General features: G+C 39.5%; 1 protein-coding gene across 1 annotated transcript in view; it reads right to left on the bottom strand.

Moving 5' to 3' along the window:
- Window positions 1-3,027: 3,027 nt before the first annotated feature.
- Window positions 3,028-20,836, bottom strand: part of tmco1 (transmembrane and coiled-coil domains 1) — a 29,845-nt gene continuing 12,036 nt past the window's right edge. The window contains exons 6-7 of the mRNA XM_059984776.1: window positions 5,848-5,992; window positions 3,028-3,555 (exon numbers count right to left, since the gene is read on the bottom strand). Of these exons, the coding sequence (XP_059840759.1) occupies window positions 3,457-3,555; window positions 5,848-5,992 (244 nt within the window). The 3' untranslated portion in view covers window positions 3,028-3,456. The remainder of the gene's footprint in view (window positions 3,556-5,847; window positions 5,993-20,836) is intronic.

The raw sequence follows: 20,836 nt of genomic DNA on the forward strand, positions 1-20,836 counted from the left end.
GTATTGTGCTAACCACTACTACTTTGTGTTTCTTAAGAACTAAATTATAAAAATGAACAGCAATTTGGGTATCAGTGTAGCACTGCTAGTAGAGCTGCAGTCTTTTAACTTGAACATGTGAGTTCAGTCTTCGCTTCTGATGCTGTCTGTATGGAGTTTGCTCATTCTGCAATGACTTAGGCTTCCTCCCACATTCCAAAAACACAAAAGCTGGTAGCTCAAATAGGCATGATAAACTACTCCCAGCGTGCAGGTGAATGGTAGAACATCAGGTGGAGGCTGGGTAGGAAATCTGAGGAGAATGTGGGAAAATGCAATTGTTGTGTCATCACCTCTGTAAGCAAAGGGTGCAGTATATGACCTGTATGAACTCTGAGGGAAAAAATAGCTAACATGGTGTGTTCCACTCCAGGACTTTAAATGAAATTTATCTTAATTACCTGCTAAACCAGCAATACCACTAAATTAACAGTATAATTGAAGGATGATAGGAACTATTTGCACATGAAGTGTAAACTTTAAAGTAACAGTGTATACAATTAACTTGGATTTAAGTAATATCTTTAACAAAAATTTTCAGCAAAAAACACAGTAGTCATGCACAAGATATTCCAATGTATTTTAATATTACACTTTGTAATCTCACTTATGGGAACTCTGTAGTTCATGTTCCATGTGTTTTTGTAAACTTTTTTTTATTGTTTGCATGATTTGATCAAGGCATTAAGGACAAACTGGTGTTCAGCTCACTGCTTTGCGAGATTTACTCATTCAGCACTGGACTGACTCCGTGGCTATGGCACGCAGCCATTAGGCTCCTAGACCAGCTTTACTTGACTCAGCACTGAACTGGTTGTGCACTCACTTTCAGGGACTCTGTAGTTAATCTTCTGTGTGTTACTTATTTACTTTTTAATTGTTTGCATGATTTGTTCTTTTTTTTTTGCACATTGCTTGTTTGAAGGTCTTTGTTGTGTGGGTTTTTTTTCAATGGATTCTATTGTGTTTCTTGTTTGTGGCCACCTGCAAGAGGACATATCTCAAGGTTGTATCCAGTATTTGATAACAAATGTACTTTGAATATTGATGAGCTATTTTCCTAAAAGTTGTCGAGACAGACAGTATAGTCCACAAACGATATAATTAACAATGGTGTGTAAAGAAATTAAGAGAATTTTTTTAAGTAATACCTTCAGATCTTTTACTGTCACAAATATGCAGACGTATAATTTTAAAATTAACTTCATAATTTCATTACTACAGGATGTCATTCCACAGATTCTTTCTGTGCTAGCTCTCAAAGCATTCTCCTTTAAATCTTCATGTATTAGTCCCCAGCTGAAAAGATAAGGAGCCTGTGCCAAGAATGTGACATACTATTAGATGTAAACAGTAGCAGGGTGCTTCTCATTCCTTTAAGATCCAAGATGGTGGCACGACGCAGCTTGCAGCGGCCACTCCAGAACTGATTATCTATTATTTGTGAAGTGGGGTGCCATATGCAATCATAATCAATTGAAAACAGACGTGGAAGCACGGAGAAACATCGGGAAATTCCAGGAAGGCCTTCTTCGTTGCTGCTGCTGCTGCTGTGAGGTCTGGGACTCTGCTGGGAAGAACAGGCCCCCAGTCCTCGGGGTCGTGTTACCGATGGCTGTTGGCGGGGCCGTCTTAATACGCTCGGCAGAGGTTGGAGCTTGGAGTCCTTTCGACGGACTCAGGTCGCTTTCAGTGTGTGCTGCGTCTGCGAGGCTGAGTCAGGCGGCGCCTTGGAAGTCCATAGTGAGGGTATTCCCTTCTGCCGCCGGCGTGGGATGGCAATTCTGTCAGGACCCTGGGGACTTGTGGAAACTGTGGTGATTTCTCTTGAACTTACAGTCCTTTAACATCTTGGACTATTTTTACTGTGCCCATAGTCTATTTTTTTTTATCAACTATGCTATCGTTTGCACTGTTGTAACTATATGTTGTAATTATGTGGTTTTGTGCAGGTCTTGTAGCTTCAGTTTTTGTCTCGTGGATTTGGAGCTCCTTTCCGGGGAACGCGCTAGACGGTAGCGCAATATTAATATGCAGCAGCCTCTCCGGACTCTGGATTGGGGATTGCCAAACATTATGTGGATTTTCTGGTGTAGTCTGTTTTTTCATATGCTTTTGTGATATCATTCTGGGGGAATGTTGTCTCATTTTTGAACTGCATTGCACTTGTGGTTTCTAAATGACAATAAACTGAATCTGAATCTGAATTCCTCATTTTTTTTTATATACAATGACGCAGCAGAAAGTCAACTAGCCCATCAAGTAAAGCAGGTCCTTGGAGCATTCCCATTAAAATTGCAGAGGCTTCAACACCTTAAAAGAAGTAACCACTGTGCCACGTCCATTCCGAAAGGTTTATTTGTCTTTGTGCTGTGACCTGCAACTAATGAGCTCCTGGACTGGCTGCATTGATGATTGACTTTGTGGGTATGAACTCACCTTTGTAAAATGTTACTAAATTATTTCTTATTGTTTGCACGATTTGTTCTTTTTTCTACATTGGGTGTTTGATGATCTTTTTAAATGGATTCTATTGGATTTCTTTGTTTTGTGGCTACCTGTAAGGAGAAAAATCTCAATGTTGTATATAGTATACATAATTTAATAATATGTGTACTTTCTTCGATGTACACTAAGAGACAGCTATACTGGCTAGCTTTTTCTGAAGATTTCAGATGCATTATGTAATTAAAATTAATACCAAGTTTGCAGCTGACTTATGTTATGCTCAGCCTCTTAGTACTGTATGTGAAGCTGGAAAAATATTAAATTTACTACAGCAAGTGTTCATCAGCTCTATAACAATTTGAAAAACACTTGTTTCTCAATACTGCCTGTATTGCTCCCACACTAAATTTCCATCTCTTTTGGCTTTTGGACATTCGTTACCTTTCCAACAGCTCAGTTCCATTGCAAACTGTAATGTGAAGGCAAAATTAGCTTTATTCTTTTAATATTATGATAATAAAAAACTGTCCACAACTAGAATTTTAAATTAATATTTTTATTCATTGCTGACACAAAATAATCTTGCATTTTATAGGTCCATGCATTAAAAAATATTGTTTCAGATAAAACATGGTTTTGTTCAATGTGTACATCACACTCCTGATGTAAACAGGATGCAAACATCAGGAATAACCTTCATACTTTGGAAAAACCTTCATGTTTTACCTGCCTTCAGCACAGACTGTTTAACAATGTGAACAAACTTTAAACTGCAAATCATATATGTATCTTATTTTGTTTCCAGAACCATCATATTTCATTTACATTTTACACAAAAGCCTTTCAACATACCGGCATCCAAGAGATATTTCACTTACTGATGGAAAGAGGAAGAATTTAAATTGACTCTTTAGCTGTGGAGAGGCTTAGCAGCTGACATTTGATGCTCAATACTATTTTACAGTTCCATCATGAGAATTTGCTAGTTTGAGGAGGTGGTCCCAGGAACCCTCCAGCCTGTTTGGTTGCTGCACGGGATGGAGCCAGACCCAGTAGTTTCTGAATATTCTGAGAAGCAGAAAGGAAAACTTTAAATCACAAGTATATCTTGAATATAATTAGATCCTATAATTTAAACAATGAAAGCAATTATACTTAAAGACAATGCAAATGCTTGAATCTTTCTTAACTTTGGCCTCAGAAAATTATGCAGACTAATGGTGAAAATGATTCCCTAGAAATGTAGATACACCCAATTAAAGATATTTCATTAAAGAGGCACAAACATTTTTATATACTATGTTAAACGAGTATAGCAGCATAATGAAAAAACTAACAGCACCAGTGGAAACCATTTGGCCCATTATGTTTAAGCTGGTCCAAAATAAAAAGCTACCCAACTTCATTCCTCCTTTCTATACTGTTACCTCAAGTTAAAATGCTCCAAGTATACAAGATACCACTTAAATAAGGTTTTGACATTTGACCTTTTAAGGGTGAGCTCTTATTCATACCACTCTTACACATCAGAAAAGGTCATTTCCTCTCTTAATCTACTAATTATATTAAATCTATGCTGTTTATTTTTATTTAGAAGTAGAGTACATTAACAGGCCCTTCCCACCAAACAAACCCATACTGCCCAATATGACCAATTAACCTACTCATCTGTAAATCTTTGAAATGTGGGAAGCAACAGAAATGGATACTCACAGTCAACTGATAAATATATAAATGCCTTGCAGACAGTGGCAGAATTGAACCTTGGGTCACTGGTGCTATAGCAGCGTTTGCTAATTGCTACACTACCGCACAGCTTCATGAATTTGCATGTCATGCTTGTGCAGGGGCCTTGCTTCATTCCAGTTTTAATACATGTTCTGTCCAGTTTCAACAACCCTCAAAGACCGTTGGCCCTTCTGATTTACTCCAATTGTATCCATTTTTAATTATAAGTTACTAAATGATATTTGAATATTTTGCTAATATACAGTATCAATCATGTTGGCTTTGCAAACATACTATAAAGTGTACAATACTTCAAAAATTTTTTACATCTGTACTCATCTTAACAACATATCCTAATAACCAAGGGCTTGCAAACTAACTGTTTGTCAGTAGTAGTTCAGTTGGCAGCATCCTTGTCTTGTGCCAAAAGGTTTCAAGTTCCACTTCAAAGGCTTTAGCACAAAACTATAAATTGCTATGTCATGTTTTACAGGATTGATGCAACATTGCAGCTTTTACAGAAAAAGTGCCAAATCATGGCTTCAGGTGCCTCTCTAGCTGAATGCAAATTATTCCACCACTATATTTAGAAAAGCAGGGAAGTTCTGTCTCATTTTCGAGTCAATATCGTTCCTCAATAAATATAATTAAATGCAGACTCATTGTACTGCTTCTCATGGTATCTAGCTATGTGCAAATTGGGTGTCATTTCCCTACAATGGCAATGCTTCAAAAGGCAGTTCATTGAGTGTAAACCACTTTAAGATATTCTAGACTTGGGAAAGATGTTTTAAAATTGCAAATATTTTCTTTTAAAATAATATTTTTGTATGACAAAAAAATAAATTTAGTTCTATCTGCAAAACAAGAAACTTTTAAATATTATCAAAGAAAGACTGAATTAATACACACAAAGATGGGGAAATTTTAGTTCAATAAGCATTCTGTTGGAGGAACCCAACAGGTCATGCAGCATTTGTGGGTGGAAAGGAATAGTTGGAGTTTCAGGCCAAAACCCTGCAACAGGATAGTGAGTGAAGTGGTAAGATGACCACCATAAAGACAAGGAGGGGACTGGTAAGAAAGGATTCCAAGGCAATCGGTGGACTGAGAAAAGCAAGTATGTAGTACCAGGTTGCAGACATGAACAGTGGTGGAGTTGGAAGATTGTGGCAGGTGAATGATGGCTGGATGCTGTCAAAATTAAGGAGTGAAGTATAATTTTAACAATTCAAGTTATATAAACTCAAGAGAAATGTGTTGATTTTAAAATGGCCATCCCTTACACGAATTACCATGTTGTGCAAATCATATCAGAACAGGAGTGTACCAAGATGTCATTAGTATGACATTTAAGTTGATATTAAATGAAAGTAAAATCCAAATTACAAAGGCATTACAGTTTCTTCTACAGCTAGAATTTTATTACACTAAATATTAGCTCTCAAATGCTGAAATAACTATTAAAAATCAATTATTATGTGAACTGTGTGTTTACAGATTGATACCCAATTAGAATTTACTTTCCTGTTGCATCTGGCGGACCAGTGCTGTCTACATATTGACTTTAATTCCCACATTTTGTTTCATTTCTAATCTGTATTTTCTATTCCTGAAGTCAACAATGCTTACCTGTCGAATTGACATTGTGCATAAAATGTACAAAAAGATGAAAGAACAGTCCGTGTAATCTTCTCCAAGGAGGTTGCGATGGGATAATCCTTGGATGTATGACAATGGAACAAATGGGAGTTTTGCAACCACTCGGCCATCAAATCTAGAAGAAAACAACTAGAATTTACATATGGTAATAAAAAGTTCATAACTTCATGACTAGGCACGTGAAGGTTAGTGCACATAAAATAGTAAAGATAATCAAAGACCCAGTATGTATTAGTATAATATTTGTCAGCTTATGAATCTAAAAATGATAGAAAGCAAATATTAAGCGATTTAATCAGTCATACTTAAACCACAACACCAGAGCATAGACTTGATAAATCAGAAATTTTCAATGATTACTTATAATTACTTAAGTTTCATTGTTATTATGCATATAAAATAAAACAACTTATATTAAGAAGAATGAAGAACATTATGACTGAGAAAATACAAGAGAATTATACTGTTACTACGAAGAAGACATTCATACCAATAAAACCATTAAAAACATTAAGACACCCATAAAACTAAAAGTTAAAGGTGTATAAAACAAGAATATGGTGCCTGGAATATGAACTGGAGCACCCACATTTACAATGTTGTTACAAGAGCAGGTGAGAGGCAAAAATCCTACAGTGAGTAACACACTTCCTAATTTCCCAAAGCTTGTACACCAAGCACACAATTGACATGAAGTGTGTGATGGAATACTCTCCACTTGCTAAGAAGATTTCACCTTCAAAGACACCACACAGGACATAGCAGCCCATTTGATAGGTACCTCACTCATAATCATTCATTCACTCCACTACCACCAACACACAGGAGCAGCAGTTTGTACCATCCACGGGAAGCACTGCAGCAACTCACCAAGATTTCTTAGGCAGCATTTTCCAAATCTACAATCTTTACCAGCTAGAAGGACAAGGGCAGTAAAAGTATGGGGACACTACCACATGGAAGTTGCCTTTAAGGGACACACTATCCTGACCTCACCATTCCTTCATCAGCAATGGGTCAAAATCCTGAACTGCCTTCCCTAAAAGCATTGTAGGTATAACTATACCTCAGGGTACCAGCAGGCAGCTCATCAGCATCTTAAGGGGAATTACAATCAGACCACACTTGCAATATTGTGAGCAGCTTTGGGTCCCTTATCTGAGAAAGGATGTGTTGGCTTTGGAGAGGCTCAGCGTAGGTTCATGAGAATGATCCTGGGAATGAAAAGGTTAATGTACGAGGAGTGTTTGTTGGCTCTGAGCCTATACTCACTGGAGTTTAGAAGAACGAAGAGCGTGAATCTCACTGAAATCTATCGAATATTGAAAGGAATAAAGTGGACATGGAGAAGACGTTTCCTGTAGTGTGGGAATCTAGAACCAGAGAGCACAGCCTTGGGATAGAGGGATGCCTCCTTAAAAACAGAGATGAAAAAATTTTTTTTAGCCAGAGGGTAATGATCTACAGAATTCATTGCCATAGATGGCTATAGAGGCCAAATCCTTGGGTATATTTAAAACATAGGTTGATTAGGTTCTTGATTAGTAAGGGCATCAAAGGTTACAGAGAGAAGGCAGGAGAATGGGGTTGAGAGATATAATGAATCAGCCAAGTTGGAAGCATTGAGCAGACTTAATGGGCCAAATGGCCTAATTCTGTTTGTATATTTATGGTCTACAGCAGGGGTCAGCAACCTTTACCACTGAAAGAGCCACTTGGACCCGTTTCCCACAGAAAAGAAAACACTGGGAGCCGCAAAACCCGCTTGACATTTAAAATGAAATATCACTGCATACAACGTTTTGTTTTGCCTTTATGCTATGTATAAACAAACTATAATGTGTTGCATTTATGAAATTGATGAACTCCTGCAGAGAAAATGAAATTACATTTCTGCATGCAACAAAAACATTTTGAACTCCGAAAAAAAGACGTTGGGTTGAAGGTTACTTTTAAGTAAAATACTCAACGTCTATTTGAGTCCTTCTTGTATTTATGAAAAACGCCAAACTTAAATTTGCCGCCAGCAGCAAACCAAAAATAACGTCAGCCAGCTGTCAACCTGAAAAATAAAAGGACTATTTCACTGAACAATGAAAACATATGAATATACGTAAAATAATAGGCAATTAAAATATTTATCATACTTGTTCAGGTTGACTCACACCTGACAATGCAGTCGTATTTAGTAGGGATGGATCGATGCTTAGGGGAGTGACCGGGAAGGATAATGTGTTTTTTTCCTCTCTGAACTCACAGAAGCGTTTCCCAAACGATGTTTGCATTGCGATGATTGCAGAATGTAAATACTCCGAATTTATCATGTCGTGACCTTGTTTGAACTCTCTCAAATTGGGGAAGTGAGACAATGTGCCTTTCTGTAAATCTCTGGCAAGCAACGTCAACTTGCGCTCGAATGCCAAAACATCCTCCAACATGTGCAGGGCTGTACGTCCTTACCCCGTTGAAGAGCTGTGTTCAGCGTGTTCAGGTGCGCTGTCATGTCTACCATGAAGTGTAGCTTTTCCAGCCACTCTGGCTGTTCCAGCTCAGGAAAGTTGAGCCCTTTGCTGCCCAGGAAAGTTTTCACTTCTTCCAGACACGCGACAAAGCGTTTCAGCACCTCCCCCCTGGACAACCATCATACTTTGTTGTGCAGCAGGAGATCAGAATATGCAATTTCCAGCTCGTCCAGTAACAAACGGAATTGACGGTGATTTAAACTTTTTGCCATTATTTTATTGACAATCTGAATGACAACATCCATTACTTCTGTGCATTCCGGAGGAAATGTTTGAGCGCACAGTGCCTCTTGGTGCAAGATGCAGTGAAAAGTCATCAGCTTTCTGTCCAGCGACTTCTGCAGTAAAGCCACCATTCCCTTGTGCGTTCCCGTCATATTCGGTGCCCCCATCAGTAGCTACTGACACCAGATGGGTGGTCTTTATTCCTTTGGCTCTTAAACAATTCAAGACAGCCTCACTGATGTCCTCCCCCCGTGTTTGGTCTTTTAGAGGTATCAACTCAATCAGTTCTTCCTGTGGCCCGGCAGAGTTTACATACCGGCAGAACAACGCTATTTGTTCAATATCACCTTTGTCTTTAGACTCGTCACAGGCAATCGAGTAGGCCACAGCTGAATTGATGTCTTTAATTTGCTGTCTTGTGATGTCTTCTGCCATTTTTATGGTTCTGTCTTTGACAGTCTTTGCAGAGAGGGGCATATCCCTGATTTTCTGCACAATTTCACTCTTGTTTTTAAAGTCCGTGAATAGATGTTCTGAAATCTTAATGAAAGATTCTTTTATATATTCACCATCTGTAAACTGCTTCCCGTGCCTGACTATTTCCTGAGCGGCAATATAACTGGCGTATGTCGTTGATTTTCCAGACTTCATCCATTTCTGGAAATGATTTTTGCTCAGATCAACCTTCCACATCAGTTCCGAAACGGCTTTTTTTCTCTCATCTCCATCCGGATATTTTTGAGCAAAGGCTGCGTGTTTATTCTGGAAATGCCTTGCGACATTTGACTTTTTGTTGTTTGCTAGTTTCTCATTGCATATTAAGCATACCGGTAAACCAGTCTCGTCAACAGTGAAAGCAAATGAATCTGTCCACGTATCATTAAACGTTGTGTTTTCTTCAGTCACTTTTCTTTTTTTAGAATTCTCCATAGTTGGCTTACCTTGGATCGAAAAATTAAAGAAATCGCGCACTGGCGGGTGTCAGGTATTGGCAGTGGTGACGTATATTAATAGCGATAAAAACACGTTGTAGCGGTGTGCTCACGCAGTCAGTAAACTGCAGTCGAATAACTTTATTCGAACTAAACAGCCTTGCTTTTAAGCCTCCCTCAACCCAGCCCCCATGGACGCAGATGCTGCAAAAGACGCGTACTCACAAACCCCCGTAGGCTATCTCCCTTAGCCGGAATGCTGGCTAATTGTGAGGAAATGTGTCGCCACACTTAGATTGTACAAGATCACCATAATCTTCAAATTTAGAATTCCATTTCAAAAGCTAACAAACTAACATAAAATACATTTTAATTAAATACTGACCAATTATTTCCCAAAGCCACAGGGAGCCGCAGCACAGAGGTGAAAGAGCCACAAATGGCTCGGGAGCCGCAGGTTGCCGACCCCCGGTCTACAGGATAGTTCAGCTTATGAAGCCCACATCCCTTGAATGAATGAGTAATTTTAAAAAATGAGTGCGTCTCTTTTCAAAACACTAAAACATCTTGTGTGAATGGCTAATGCCAATTTAATCCCTCCTGGAAAAATTATAACATTCAACATCTTCTAAAAGCGAAAAAACAACACAGTTGCGAGAAATACAAGTTGAAATCATGTCAGGCAGCATCTAAAGTGTGAAAAAGAGTGGACATTTCAGGTCAAGTGTTTGGGCCCTTAAAAGAAATGATAAAACACAACCACTACGTTTATCAATGAGACCAGGCTGAATTCGGAACAAACCAAAGGTGATAATGAATTGGCACACAGGAGGGTGTCTGAAAATCTGGTTGGTGCCACAACAACCACCTCTCTGCACAGCAACCACCTCTTGCTCAGCATCAGTGAAACCAAAGTGGTGATTATCGAATACAGGAGGAAGAAACCATAGGTCAATGATTAAGGGAAAAGAGGTGGATAGGGTCAGTAGCTTCAAATTGCTTAGTATTAAAATATCATAAGATCTATCCTGGGACCTGCACTGAAGTATTGCAAAGGTGACCACAAGAAAGCAGCATACATCATCATCCAGGTAATACCCTCTTCTTGCTACTACATTGGGCAGGAGCATACAAAGCTTAGGTCCCACACCACTAGGTCCAGAAACATTTATTACTCTACATTTATCAGGCTCCTGAACCGGTGGATAATTTAACTCACCATTATTCTGAACTGAATCTACAAGACACAGACTCTCTTTCAAGAACTCTTTACAACTCATGTTCTCTGTATTTTATTTGCAGTGTCTTCTTTTAGTTGTTTGTCAGTCTGTTTATGGTAGAATTTTAGGAAAAACTGCACATATCTTTTTTTTCCCTGTAAATGGCTGCAAGTAAATGAATCTCAAGGTGGTAAATGGTAACATAAACAGTACCTACTTCGGTAATAAATTTACTTTGAACCTTAAGCTTACATTTTGTGCTACTTTTAAGCATATATTGTGGAATCTAAATGCCCTATAGTCAAGTTTTGGATCAGCCTTGTTTACATGTCAGCAGTGTCCTTTAAATCACAAGTAACTCTGAATATTTGACAACAGTTGATATCTACGTTACAATGGAAGGGGCTTAAACATAAGCAAGATGAAAGATTCTGAACCTCAAAGTACCGTATATTCCTGACTACAGAGCGCACCTGATTAAAAGCTGCACGCTCTAATTTTAGAAAGAAAATCAATTTTGTACTTGTACAGGCCACACCGGATTTTAAGCCGCAGGTGTCCCACGTTGTAATATGAGATACTTACACAGAAAGATATTACACGTGAGGATTTTTTAACTTTTAATTAAATCCATATGGTAACATAAACAAATACATATTGCAAATGCTTTTTTTCGAACAGTGCCTGTAACACAGCTACTTTAAAATATACATACGTATCGGTAACACACAAATTACGTTGCGTATACTTTTTTACTGAACAGTGCACGAACAACATTCCAATATCTCCTAACGACTGGTTAAAAATATATATATACTGCAGCCTACCAGGAAAAGTTATTGATCGCCTTCTTCATCTTCCTCCTGCGCACTAAAACCATCAAAGTCCTTCAGTGTCCGAATTGAACAACCTCAGGATCTCATCACTCACTTCAGTCTCCTCGTTGTCGCTCTCACTTGAGCGCATGCGGTCCTCTTCATCACGCAGCAGTCCAGCCTTTCGAAACCCGTTGGTGATGGTGGATGTTGTGACACGGCTCCACGCATTTAGGATCCACTGGCAGACTTGAGTTAAAGATCCTCTTCGCATGCGTCCTGTTTTGGTAAAGGATTTCTCGCCGCTTGTCATCCAGGCCTCCCACTCAATGCGCAGCGCCACTTTAAATGCCCGGTTCACGCTGATGTCCAGTGGCTGCAAATACTTCGTGGTGCCCCCAAGAATCACAGCTGGAATTGAGTTTGTACTCTTGATGGCAGCTTTCACTGAACTTTCATTGTCAGGCGCTTAAAAATCACCATCGGTGGAAGCTTTAGTCCGGATGCTGTGCAGCTCAGAACACAAGTAAAATGCGTTCTCTCATGACCACTTGTTTTCAGTGTGATGGACGAGTCACCTTTTTTTATTAACAGTCCGAGTGAGAGGCAGGTCAAACGTCAAAGGTACTTCATCCATATTTATGATATCATCTGGCCCGATGGAATTCTCCGCTATCTTTGTTTGAGTGAATGTGCGGAAGTTAGCAAGATTTTCCTCGTGGTCGGGAGGGAGCTGCTGACACAGAGTCGTGCGTACCCTGACGGACAGGCCTTTTCGTCTCATAAATCTAAAACACCACGATGGCCCACCTCTAAAATCTTCAATTTTCATTTTGGTGGCGATTGCTTTAGCCTTCAGTCTGATCTGCACGGTGGAAACACCGCGGCCGCCTGCTCTCTGTGTGTTAACCCAGTCTTCAAGAAAGTTTTCAAGTTCGGGCCATCTGCTATGATTACCTCTGAAAGCTTTTGTCGTCTTTTTGCATTGACTCAGTTCTTCACGCTGGCATCTCCACCGTCTCACCATCGATTCATTTATGCCAAGATTATGTGCAGCAGCTCGATTTCCTTCTTCAACCGCCAGATTGATCGCCTTTAACTTAAAAGCTGCATTATATGCTTTTCTTCGAGTGTTTTCCATGTTGATGAGGGTGAGTACAAATGACTGATTTACAATAATTTAATTGTGAAAGTGCGCTTGATTTATCGTACAATTTCATTGGACCTCTGTGAACTACTCATCAATTTTATTGGTCTACTGTTACGAGGCAAAATGTTTTTGACGGCATGAAAAAAATAACATGCATTAGCTGCACCGTAGTATAGGCCGCAGTGTTCAAAGCGTGGGAAAAAAGTAGCGGCTTATAGTCCGGAATTTACGGTATGTCAGATACATTGGCATTGAATTCAACTGGAAGTACCTAGTTTAGAATTGTGACTGGAATGAATTAGTGTTACTATTAAACTCAGTTTTGGAGAGAAAGAGAAACCATTCTCCACTCAAACTTATTCAAAACATACTAACACATTAAAAATAGTTTTTGAAAATTGTATAGCTGTGGCAAAAACATGAAGGAACCTATGGATACACTTCACACATACTCAGAAAAACTGTTGCATAAAGGGCCAGATCATCTGGTGGTTCTGTAGAAAACTGTCAGCTATATGTCAACCTTTCTAGTCAACTCCTGTTCATTGAATTTTGAAAGTCAGAAATAAACTAGAGGTCAGATGTCAACACATCTAGTCTTCTCCTCTGTACCAAGTGTATATCTACCAACTTCACTGCAGCCACAATATGATTCCATTCATTTGAATGAGGTCACTGGCTGTAAAATGGTTAGCAGATTGTTTCTAACTTTTGGGACTTCTAGGATGTTCCCAACTGGATGTTTAGAACTTTATATTTAATTTTTTACGGCTATTTGAAATAGCCATGATTATTACAGACATATAAAGTAATTCAAAAGCCTTTGTAAGCAGGTTATCAGAAGCCACCACCAAATGCCCATTATGCATTAAGGAAGGACTCAGTTATGGAGAGTTGATTCATTCGGATCAGGTTAGCACATGCAGTTGAACACTTCTTGTTACCGTGCTCCAGCTGGAGCCCAGATCCTGTATCATCTGAGCCCAAATATACTACAATAAAAATAATAGCAATAAAATCTAATTATTCTTAAGTCATTTGTCCTGAAGCATTAACTACTTCGAAAATTCACAGTCAAACAATGCACCTTTCACAAGGGATTCATTATTGTTCTCACATGTCATGTCATTCATTCAAAGGAACTAATACTTAATTATTGTAAATATTTGGAAATCCTGACATATATGAACAACAGGCAACTAATTAATCAGCTGATATCAAAACATTACACGGGCATTGTTTGTTATGGAGAACAAAGGAAGATCTACAATGTGGCTCAGAATGGAAGATGTTTTGAACCACTGACTGAAGTTGCAGAGTTCCTCATTCTAACTTACTTGATGTTAACTGATCTACTTTTCCATGTCCCTGAGTTCACAAAAAGACAGGAAGAGAAAACAAGATCATTCAAAATTTCTAGCAATGGTGATCAAATAAACTGAAAACCACTGAGCAAGCCAGCTAGTTCCATTCTATTTATCCCATGAAAATATAATCAATGACAACAAAAGCATGCCACATGAAGAATCAACACGTGGATGAGAGCTTATTTGATGCTACAAAGAAGAAACACTTGAGAAGACCTATCAAGTATTGAAAAAATGTAAAAGTAAAAAAAAATCAACTTCATTTTTCCTTACGTAAATTCTTGTCCTTATTTCTTGTACTTTACAAAAATACAGGGAAGCAAAGAAAGGAGTGAAAGTATTGCAAAGGAAAGGGAATAAAGAAAGCCAATTGTATAATACAAATGAAATTTACAAAAATAAAGTTTTACAAGGTACAAGAAATATTATTTTTCTAAAGTTAACATTATGTGTAAGAGTTTGAATTCACAATCCCTTATTAAAATAGGATGTTGAGATTAAATTCAAAGAGAATCCAATCTCAAACTTGACAAAAGTTTGTCAAGTCCTCTCATGAAAATATCCAATCTCAGATGAGTGGGTAGTGTCATTTCATATTAATGATCGTCAAGCTTTGACTAAAAATGAAATAATCACATAGGAAATCAAACAAAGTCAAATCAACCTCCAAAGAGAAAGCAAATAAAAGAAACATACTATAAATATACCCTATCGTTCCATACAATCAGTTTAGGGAAAGTCCCAATTCTGTGCCATTTCTCACTCTAAATGTTTATTTCTCTAAAGCTTATCAAATAAAGATACTACTGATGCTCTGGTTCATGACCACACTCAGATTATGTCCAGATTTTTTGTAATCTGGACACAATTAAAAGCAGCATATAAAGTGGAGATTAGCTGCTGTCATCAATCACTTACAGTGCTTCTGGTGAAGGTAGAGTGCTATTACGTTGGAAGTTCCAAGACTGCTATCATCTCACCATAAGTATCCTGCAGGGACACCTTAAGCAAGAAACTCAACTACACCGGTCACGTAAGTATCAGTACCAGTGGTATGGGAAAAAAGACAATATACTTCCAAGTCAGCAGAATATGCAAATTGGAGGGGAACCTGCAATCAGTTTTGTCCCAATCATTTGCTTTTCTTGTCCTTCTTGAAAGTAAATACCATGTCTTTGGAAATACTCTCAGAGAAGAAAGGACAAGTTGAAGATGCACACACGTAACTACTGCAGAGGGAATGAATGTTTAGCTTGAGTAATGATGCCAGTCAGATTTGAGTTTTACAAAATAGAGTTGAACTTCTTGAGAATTCCTGCTGCTGCTATCATCCATACAACATAAGAACTTAAGCAGAAGCATGCCACTTGTCTGTTAACCTTGCACCATCACTCAATAAGATCATGGCTGATCTAGTCACAGACTCAGCTCCACCTTACCTGCCTTTTCCTCATATATCTCAATTCCCCTAATATGCAAAAATCTATCTAAGTGTGTATTAAATATATTCGATGAGGTAGACTCTACTGCTTCCCTGGGCAGAGAATTTAACAGATTCACTCTCTAGAAAAAGTAGTTCCTCCTAATCTCAGTCCTCAAAGTATTCCTCCAAATATTGAGGCCAAGTCCTCTAGTTCTACTCTCACGTAGCAGTGTAAACTTTTCTGCCTCTATCTTATCTATGCCTTTCATTATTTTATGTTTCTGTACGATCCCTTTTTATTCTTGAGAAAGGAGACCAGAACTGCACGCAGCAGTCTATGTGCAACCTCACCAGTACCCTGAAGAGCTGCAGCATAACCTCCTGATTTGAAATTCAATCCCTTTAGCAAACAAGGCCAACATTTCATTTGCCTTCTTAACAACCTACTGCTCTCTCTCTCTCTCTCTGGCTATCCATCCAATAGGATCTCCACTTTATATGCTGGTTTTAATTGATGATGGTTCCTTTCAGTCAGTTAGTGGGGTTTGATATGTGCGTCCTGGAGTGGCTGTACAGGCTGATCCTTGACAGGCACTGCTTGCCACATACTTGGCAGGTGAGGCCTGGAGGGGCAGCAGGGGCAGAAGCTCCGTTGTGGCGCTCCCTATGCCTTTCCTCTGTTGTTTCTTTGAGCTTGTTCACAGCAGCGTCCACACCTTTTTTAATGGCGTCCCTCCACTGTGAGCAATCTTGAGCCAGATCCTCCCATGTTGATGGGACAGTGTCAGCTTTCTTGAGGCTCCTGTGCAGAACATCCTTGTACCATAGTCGCTGGCCTCCTCGTTTTCAGATACCACTGGACAGTTGGCCGTACAAGATGTCCTTGGGCAGTCTTCTGTCGGGCATTCCGACAACATGTCCTGCCCAGCGCAGTTGGGCTGACATCGCCAAGGTTGAAACTGCTGGCATTCTGGCTCGAGAGACCTTGTCTCACCAGGTGATCTTCATCAACGTAGGTGACACTGCTGCAGTTGGTCAAGCTGGCGTAAGTGACTCTGATATGGGCACCACATCTCACATCCGTATAGCAAGGCTGATATGACAATGGCCCTGTATACCTTGCACTTGGTGGCCAACCTGATGTTCTGTGACCAAACTCGATCTTTCAGCTGACCAAAGGCAAAGCAGGCTTTTCTGGTTCTTGACTCAATCTCTACATCTAGAGAAGCCAAGGTTGCTATTATGCTGCCCAGGTAGAAACTAGCATTGAGACAAGTATCATCAATGAGGACAGTTGGTTCTTTGTAGCTTAAGCCAGGAGCCGGTTAGTACAAAACTTCCGTCTTTTTCAGGCTGATTGTCAGTCTGAGGCTTTTGTCTGCACTGGCGATCTCCTGTAAGTCTTCGAGAGAGTGGGCAACCAGTGCACAGTCATCAGCAAACTGTAGCTCATGCGCCACAATGTCCCTGACTTTTGTTTTTGCTCTCAGCCTTGCGAGGTTGAGGAGCCGCCATCAACCTTCGTTTGTAGGAAGACCCCTGATTTCAGGTCTGATGTGGCATCCTGAAGAACAGTGCAAACAGAGCAGGAGCCAAAACACAACCCTGTTTTACACCGTGCTGATGGGAAATAGGTCTGACAACTCTCCACACATGTTGATACAACCTTCCATGCCTTCACGGAACTGACGAATGATGCTGGTTAGGCATGGTGGGGGGGGCAACCGAATTTTGGTAGCACACCTCTGCCAACAGCGTCAAACACTTTGGTTAGATCAACAAATGTGACATAGAGACTTCTCTGCTGCTCAGCATATTTCTCTTGGAGCTGCCTCAGTGAGAAGATCATGTCCACTGTACTACGGCCTGTTCGAAAACCACAATAGCTTTTGAAAGGATGTTGTCACTGATGTTGGACACCATGCGTCTAAGGATGACCTTCGCGAGGCATTTTCCAGCAACTGACAGAAGAGAGATGCCACGGTAATTGTTGCAGTCTCTCGTCTCCTTTGTTCTTGTAGATGGTCACGATTGATGTGTCTTTGAAGTCTTGTGGTAGTTCTGCAGCTCCCCACAACTTTGTGAACAGTTGGTGCAGGCATGATGTCAGTGTGTTACCACCGTACTGGTAGATCTCGGCTGCGATACCGTCAGACCCTAGTGCTTTGTTGGGTTTTAGCTGTTTGATGACCTCGTGAAGAGTAGGGGGAGCATCTAGCTCAAACAGTATGGGTCGAGGGTGTGCTCTGCCCAGTGCTTCTTCGGTGATGGTTCCTGGTCTATTCAGCAGCTTGTGGAAGTGTTCTTGCCATCCTTTCATGTGCTCTGATGGATGTGAAGATGGATATACTGTCCATGCTCAGGAGTTGTGAGATGCCTTGTTTTGATGGACCATACACAACCTTGATTGCTTCATAGAAACTTCTTGAGTGATTACAGTCAGCGAAGGCTTGTAACTCCTTGGCCCTGTTCGTCCATCACTGGTCTTTCATAGCTCTGAGCTGCCTCTGCAAAGTTGATTTTGCATTCAAAAAGACACATTTATTGGAACTTGAGTTTGGGTGTCGAACAACCTACTGCACCTGCAAGCCAACTTAATAAATGTGTGTACCAAGTCCTGCTGCATAATAGCACATTGCATTCATTTAAATAATAGCCTAATCTTCTACATTTCCTTCCAAAGTGGATGACCTTGCATTTACCAATGTTATACTCTGTCTGCCAAACCCGTTCTCACTCAATCTATCTTCAACTCTCTGCACAAGTGGAAAGTATTCCATCACTCTTTTGATTTGTGCTGTGTAGATGGTGAAAGGGATATGAGGAGGCATTTCACTCACTGCAGGGTTATCAGCCTCTGATCAGCTCTTGGAGCCTTGATACTTATATGCCTGACCCAGATGGGTTTCTGTTCAAAAGTGCCCCATTGAAAAATTATGGTGCAGGAGAACAATAGTATATGGCATTAAATGTCAAAACTAGACAAAGAAAACCTGAAATAAAAACAGAATATGCTTAAAAATACTCAGCATGTCAGGCGGCATCTATGAAAAGAGAAACACTTAAAGATTTAGGTCAAAGATCCTTCATAAGTGAACTTGACCTTGAAGTTTTATCATAATTTCCTTACCAAGCAATTTCCATTTCTATTACTAGAATCTCTTGTTTCAGTTATTGCAATAGCTGCTCTCTTAGGAATGGCAAAAGTTAAAAGTTCAAGGTCACTAACAGAAAACTTCAGAAATTTCTGATATGAAACAATGTTCTTAAATGCAACAACTATTTCATGTTAACAGGGTTTCATGTTAAAAGCCAAGCTAAATCATACAAGCTGTTGTACACAATTTGATATGGAATCATTTACTGATTTCCACTTATCAGTACTTTTAGCAGCAGCCCACGTTCAAAATATCACAACAATCTAAATTTCTTCCTGCTCATAAATGTGAGTTACACCTTTACATCTGTGGGAGAACCTTCATGGATTGGTGAACTAAAAGCAGGAGCTAAATGTAACATCTATTATTTACTATATACTTAAAGTTGTTTAGCCAGGGGAGGAGGCTGGTAATTGCTCCCAATGGCATGCACCTCAAATACCCTGACAACTAAGTCCAGCTCCTGGCCATCAAATGTAGCTTAGCTACTAAGCCCGATGGAATGGGTTCTACTGAAGGGAGTAGGGGTAAAGATGGGTTACCTACACCTTGTTTTGGGCAGATGGGGCTCATCAGCCTTGGTCGGCAGCTCATCTAGGAGAAGGAACACTCTGATCTCAAACATCCACTGCCTTGTGACTGTACCCGCTCATGGGGAAACCTTTGTGAGTAAACCCCAAGGGAAAAATCAGAACAGGAGTCCCTAAGGCAGTCCTATGTTGAGTTCCAACATTGACTGGCAACTCCTGTGACACCACTCGTGCTAATCTGTATCAGTCTAAATGGTTCCTTTGGGCTCGTCAGATACATGGAGAGGTGGAGCAAGCTACATGGGCAACAGCTTGTTCTCTATAGTTCACTGACCTGGCTTGCGTATCTAGACAGCTAGGATACAACATCCATGGTTGACCCTGACCAATGGATGCCTCCCACGATGTACAATGATTAACAAAACATGATTGGCATGTAGAAATTTACAACCTGCACCATATTACACAGGTTGCAGAGGTAGTCAAATATTTTCCATTTGAGAATTCTATTGTAAAATATTTGGCTGTTTGACACAGAATGGCTTTAGGTAATAAAGCATACTATATTAAATGAGGACCATTTCAAGATCATAAGAATTATTTCCCAATGATCCAGCATTTAATGAAAAAGGAAAGGACTAAAGCCACAAAAGCTCCAGGAATAAGTACGCAAATAGAGGAAAATCACTGGAAAAAATTCAATGATCATCAGGGTTGTCTCACCTTTCAATTTTGCAAACTCATGCAAGATGAAATGAAAATTTGAAACATGTCACTGAAGCTGACTCAGTTGCTGAGACTGCTTTAATATAACTGATTCTGTACTTACATAACTGACACAATAATTATTTGAAAGACGTTTGTAAACTAGCCATTGCAGCAATTGAAAGTCAGATGCTTAAAATACCTGTGGTTTTGCTGTCCATATAAATCTGTATCACTGGGTACTACAAGCAAACCAATAACTCCAGATGCCTGCATATATTCTTTGTGTTTTCAGCAATAACAACATAATCTCATTTATAAATCCAATAGCAGCAGCAATCATTTTGAACACAGTAGATTCCACTTAATTGGGCAATTGGTTAATCAGGGCAGCTGTTTATTTGAGTCAGTTCTTAAAAAACAAAAATTAAATCAGGAAAGTAGCCAGTATACCTTTTGTTTACTTGGGATACTGTGCCACTTAAATGGGACAGGAGACTGTCACCAAACAGTTTCTAACTAGCATCAGTCACGTGAAGTTGCATGGCCATTAGACACTATACAGAGTGTACAGTTTTTAAATAGCATAAGTTGCATGTGCTTATGTTCAAAAAGCAGTGATTTTTGTCACTGGTAGTTGGTGAGAATGAACGGTCAGACAATTCAGAACTGTTTTGTTCACCACTGTTTCAAGCATTCAGGCTTGGAGATGCCAGAAACAGCCGAGAGTGAAAGTGAAATGATTTCATTACTTCAGCAAGTTAGGAATTACAAATAAATTGAAGGTGTTAACATTGAATGTTACAATGAAAATGAAAATTTGGAGGATGCAATTGTCTAAAGCATTGTTTCAAGGCAGTCCATTATCTGCACTAGGTGTCTGTGCTGATATTGTCCTTTACACGGCAGGTG

Source organism: Hypanus sabinus, chromosome 11 (genome assembly GCF_030144855.1).
Source record: "Hypanus sabinus isolate sHypSab1 chromosome 11, sHypSab1.hap1, whole genome shotgun sequence".
NCBI classification, from domain to species: Eukaryota; Metazoa; Chordata; class Chondrichthyes; order Myliobatiformes; family Dasyatidae; genus Hypanus; species Hypanus sabinus.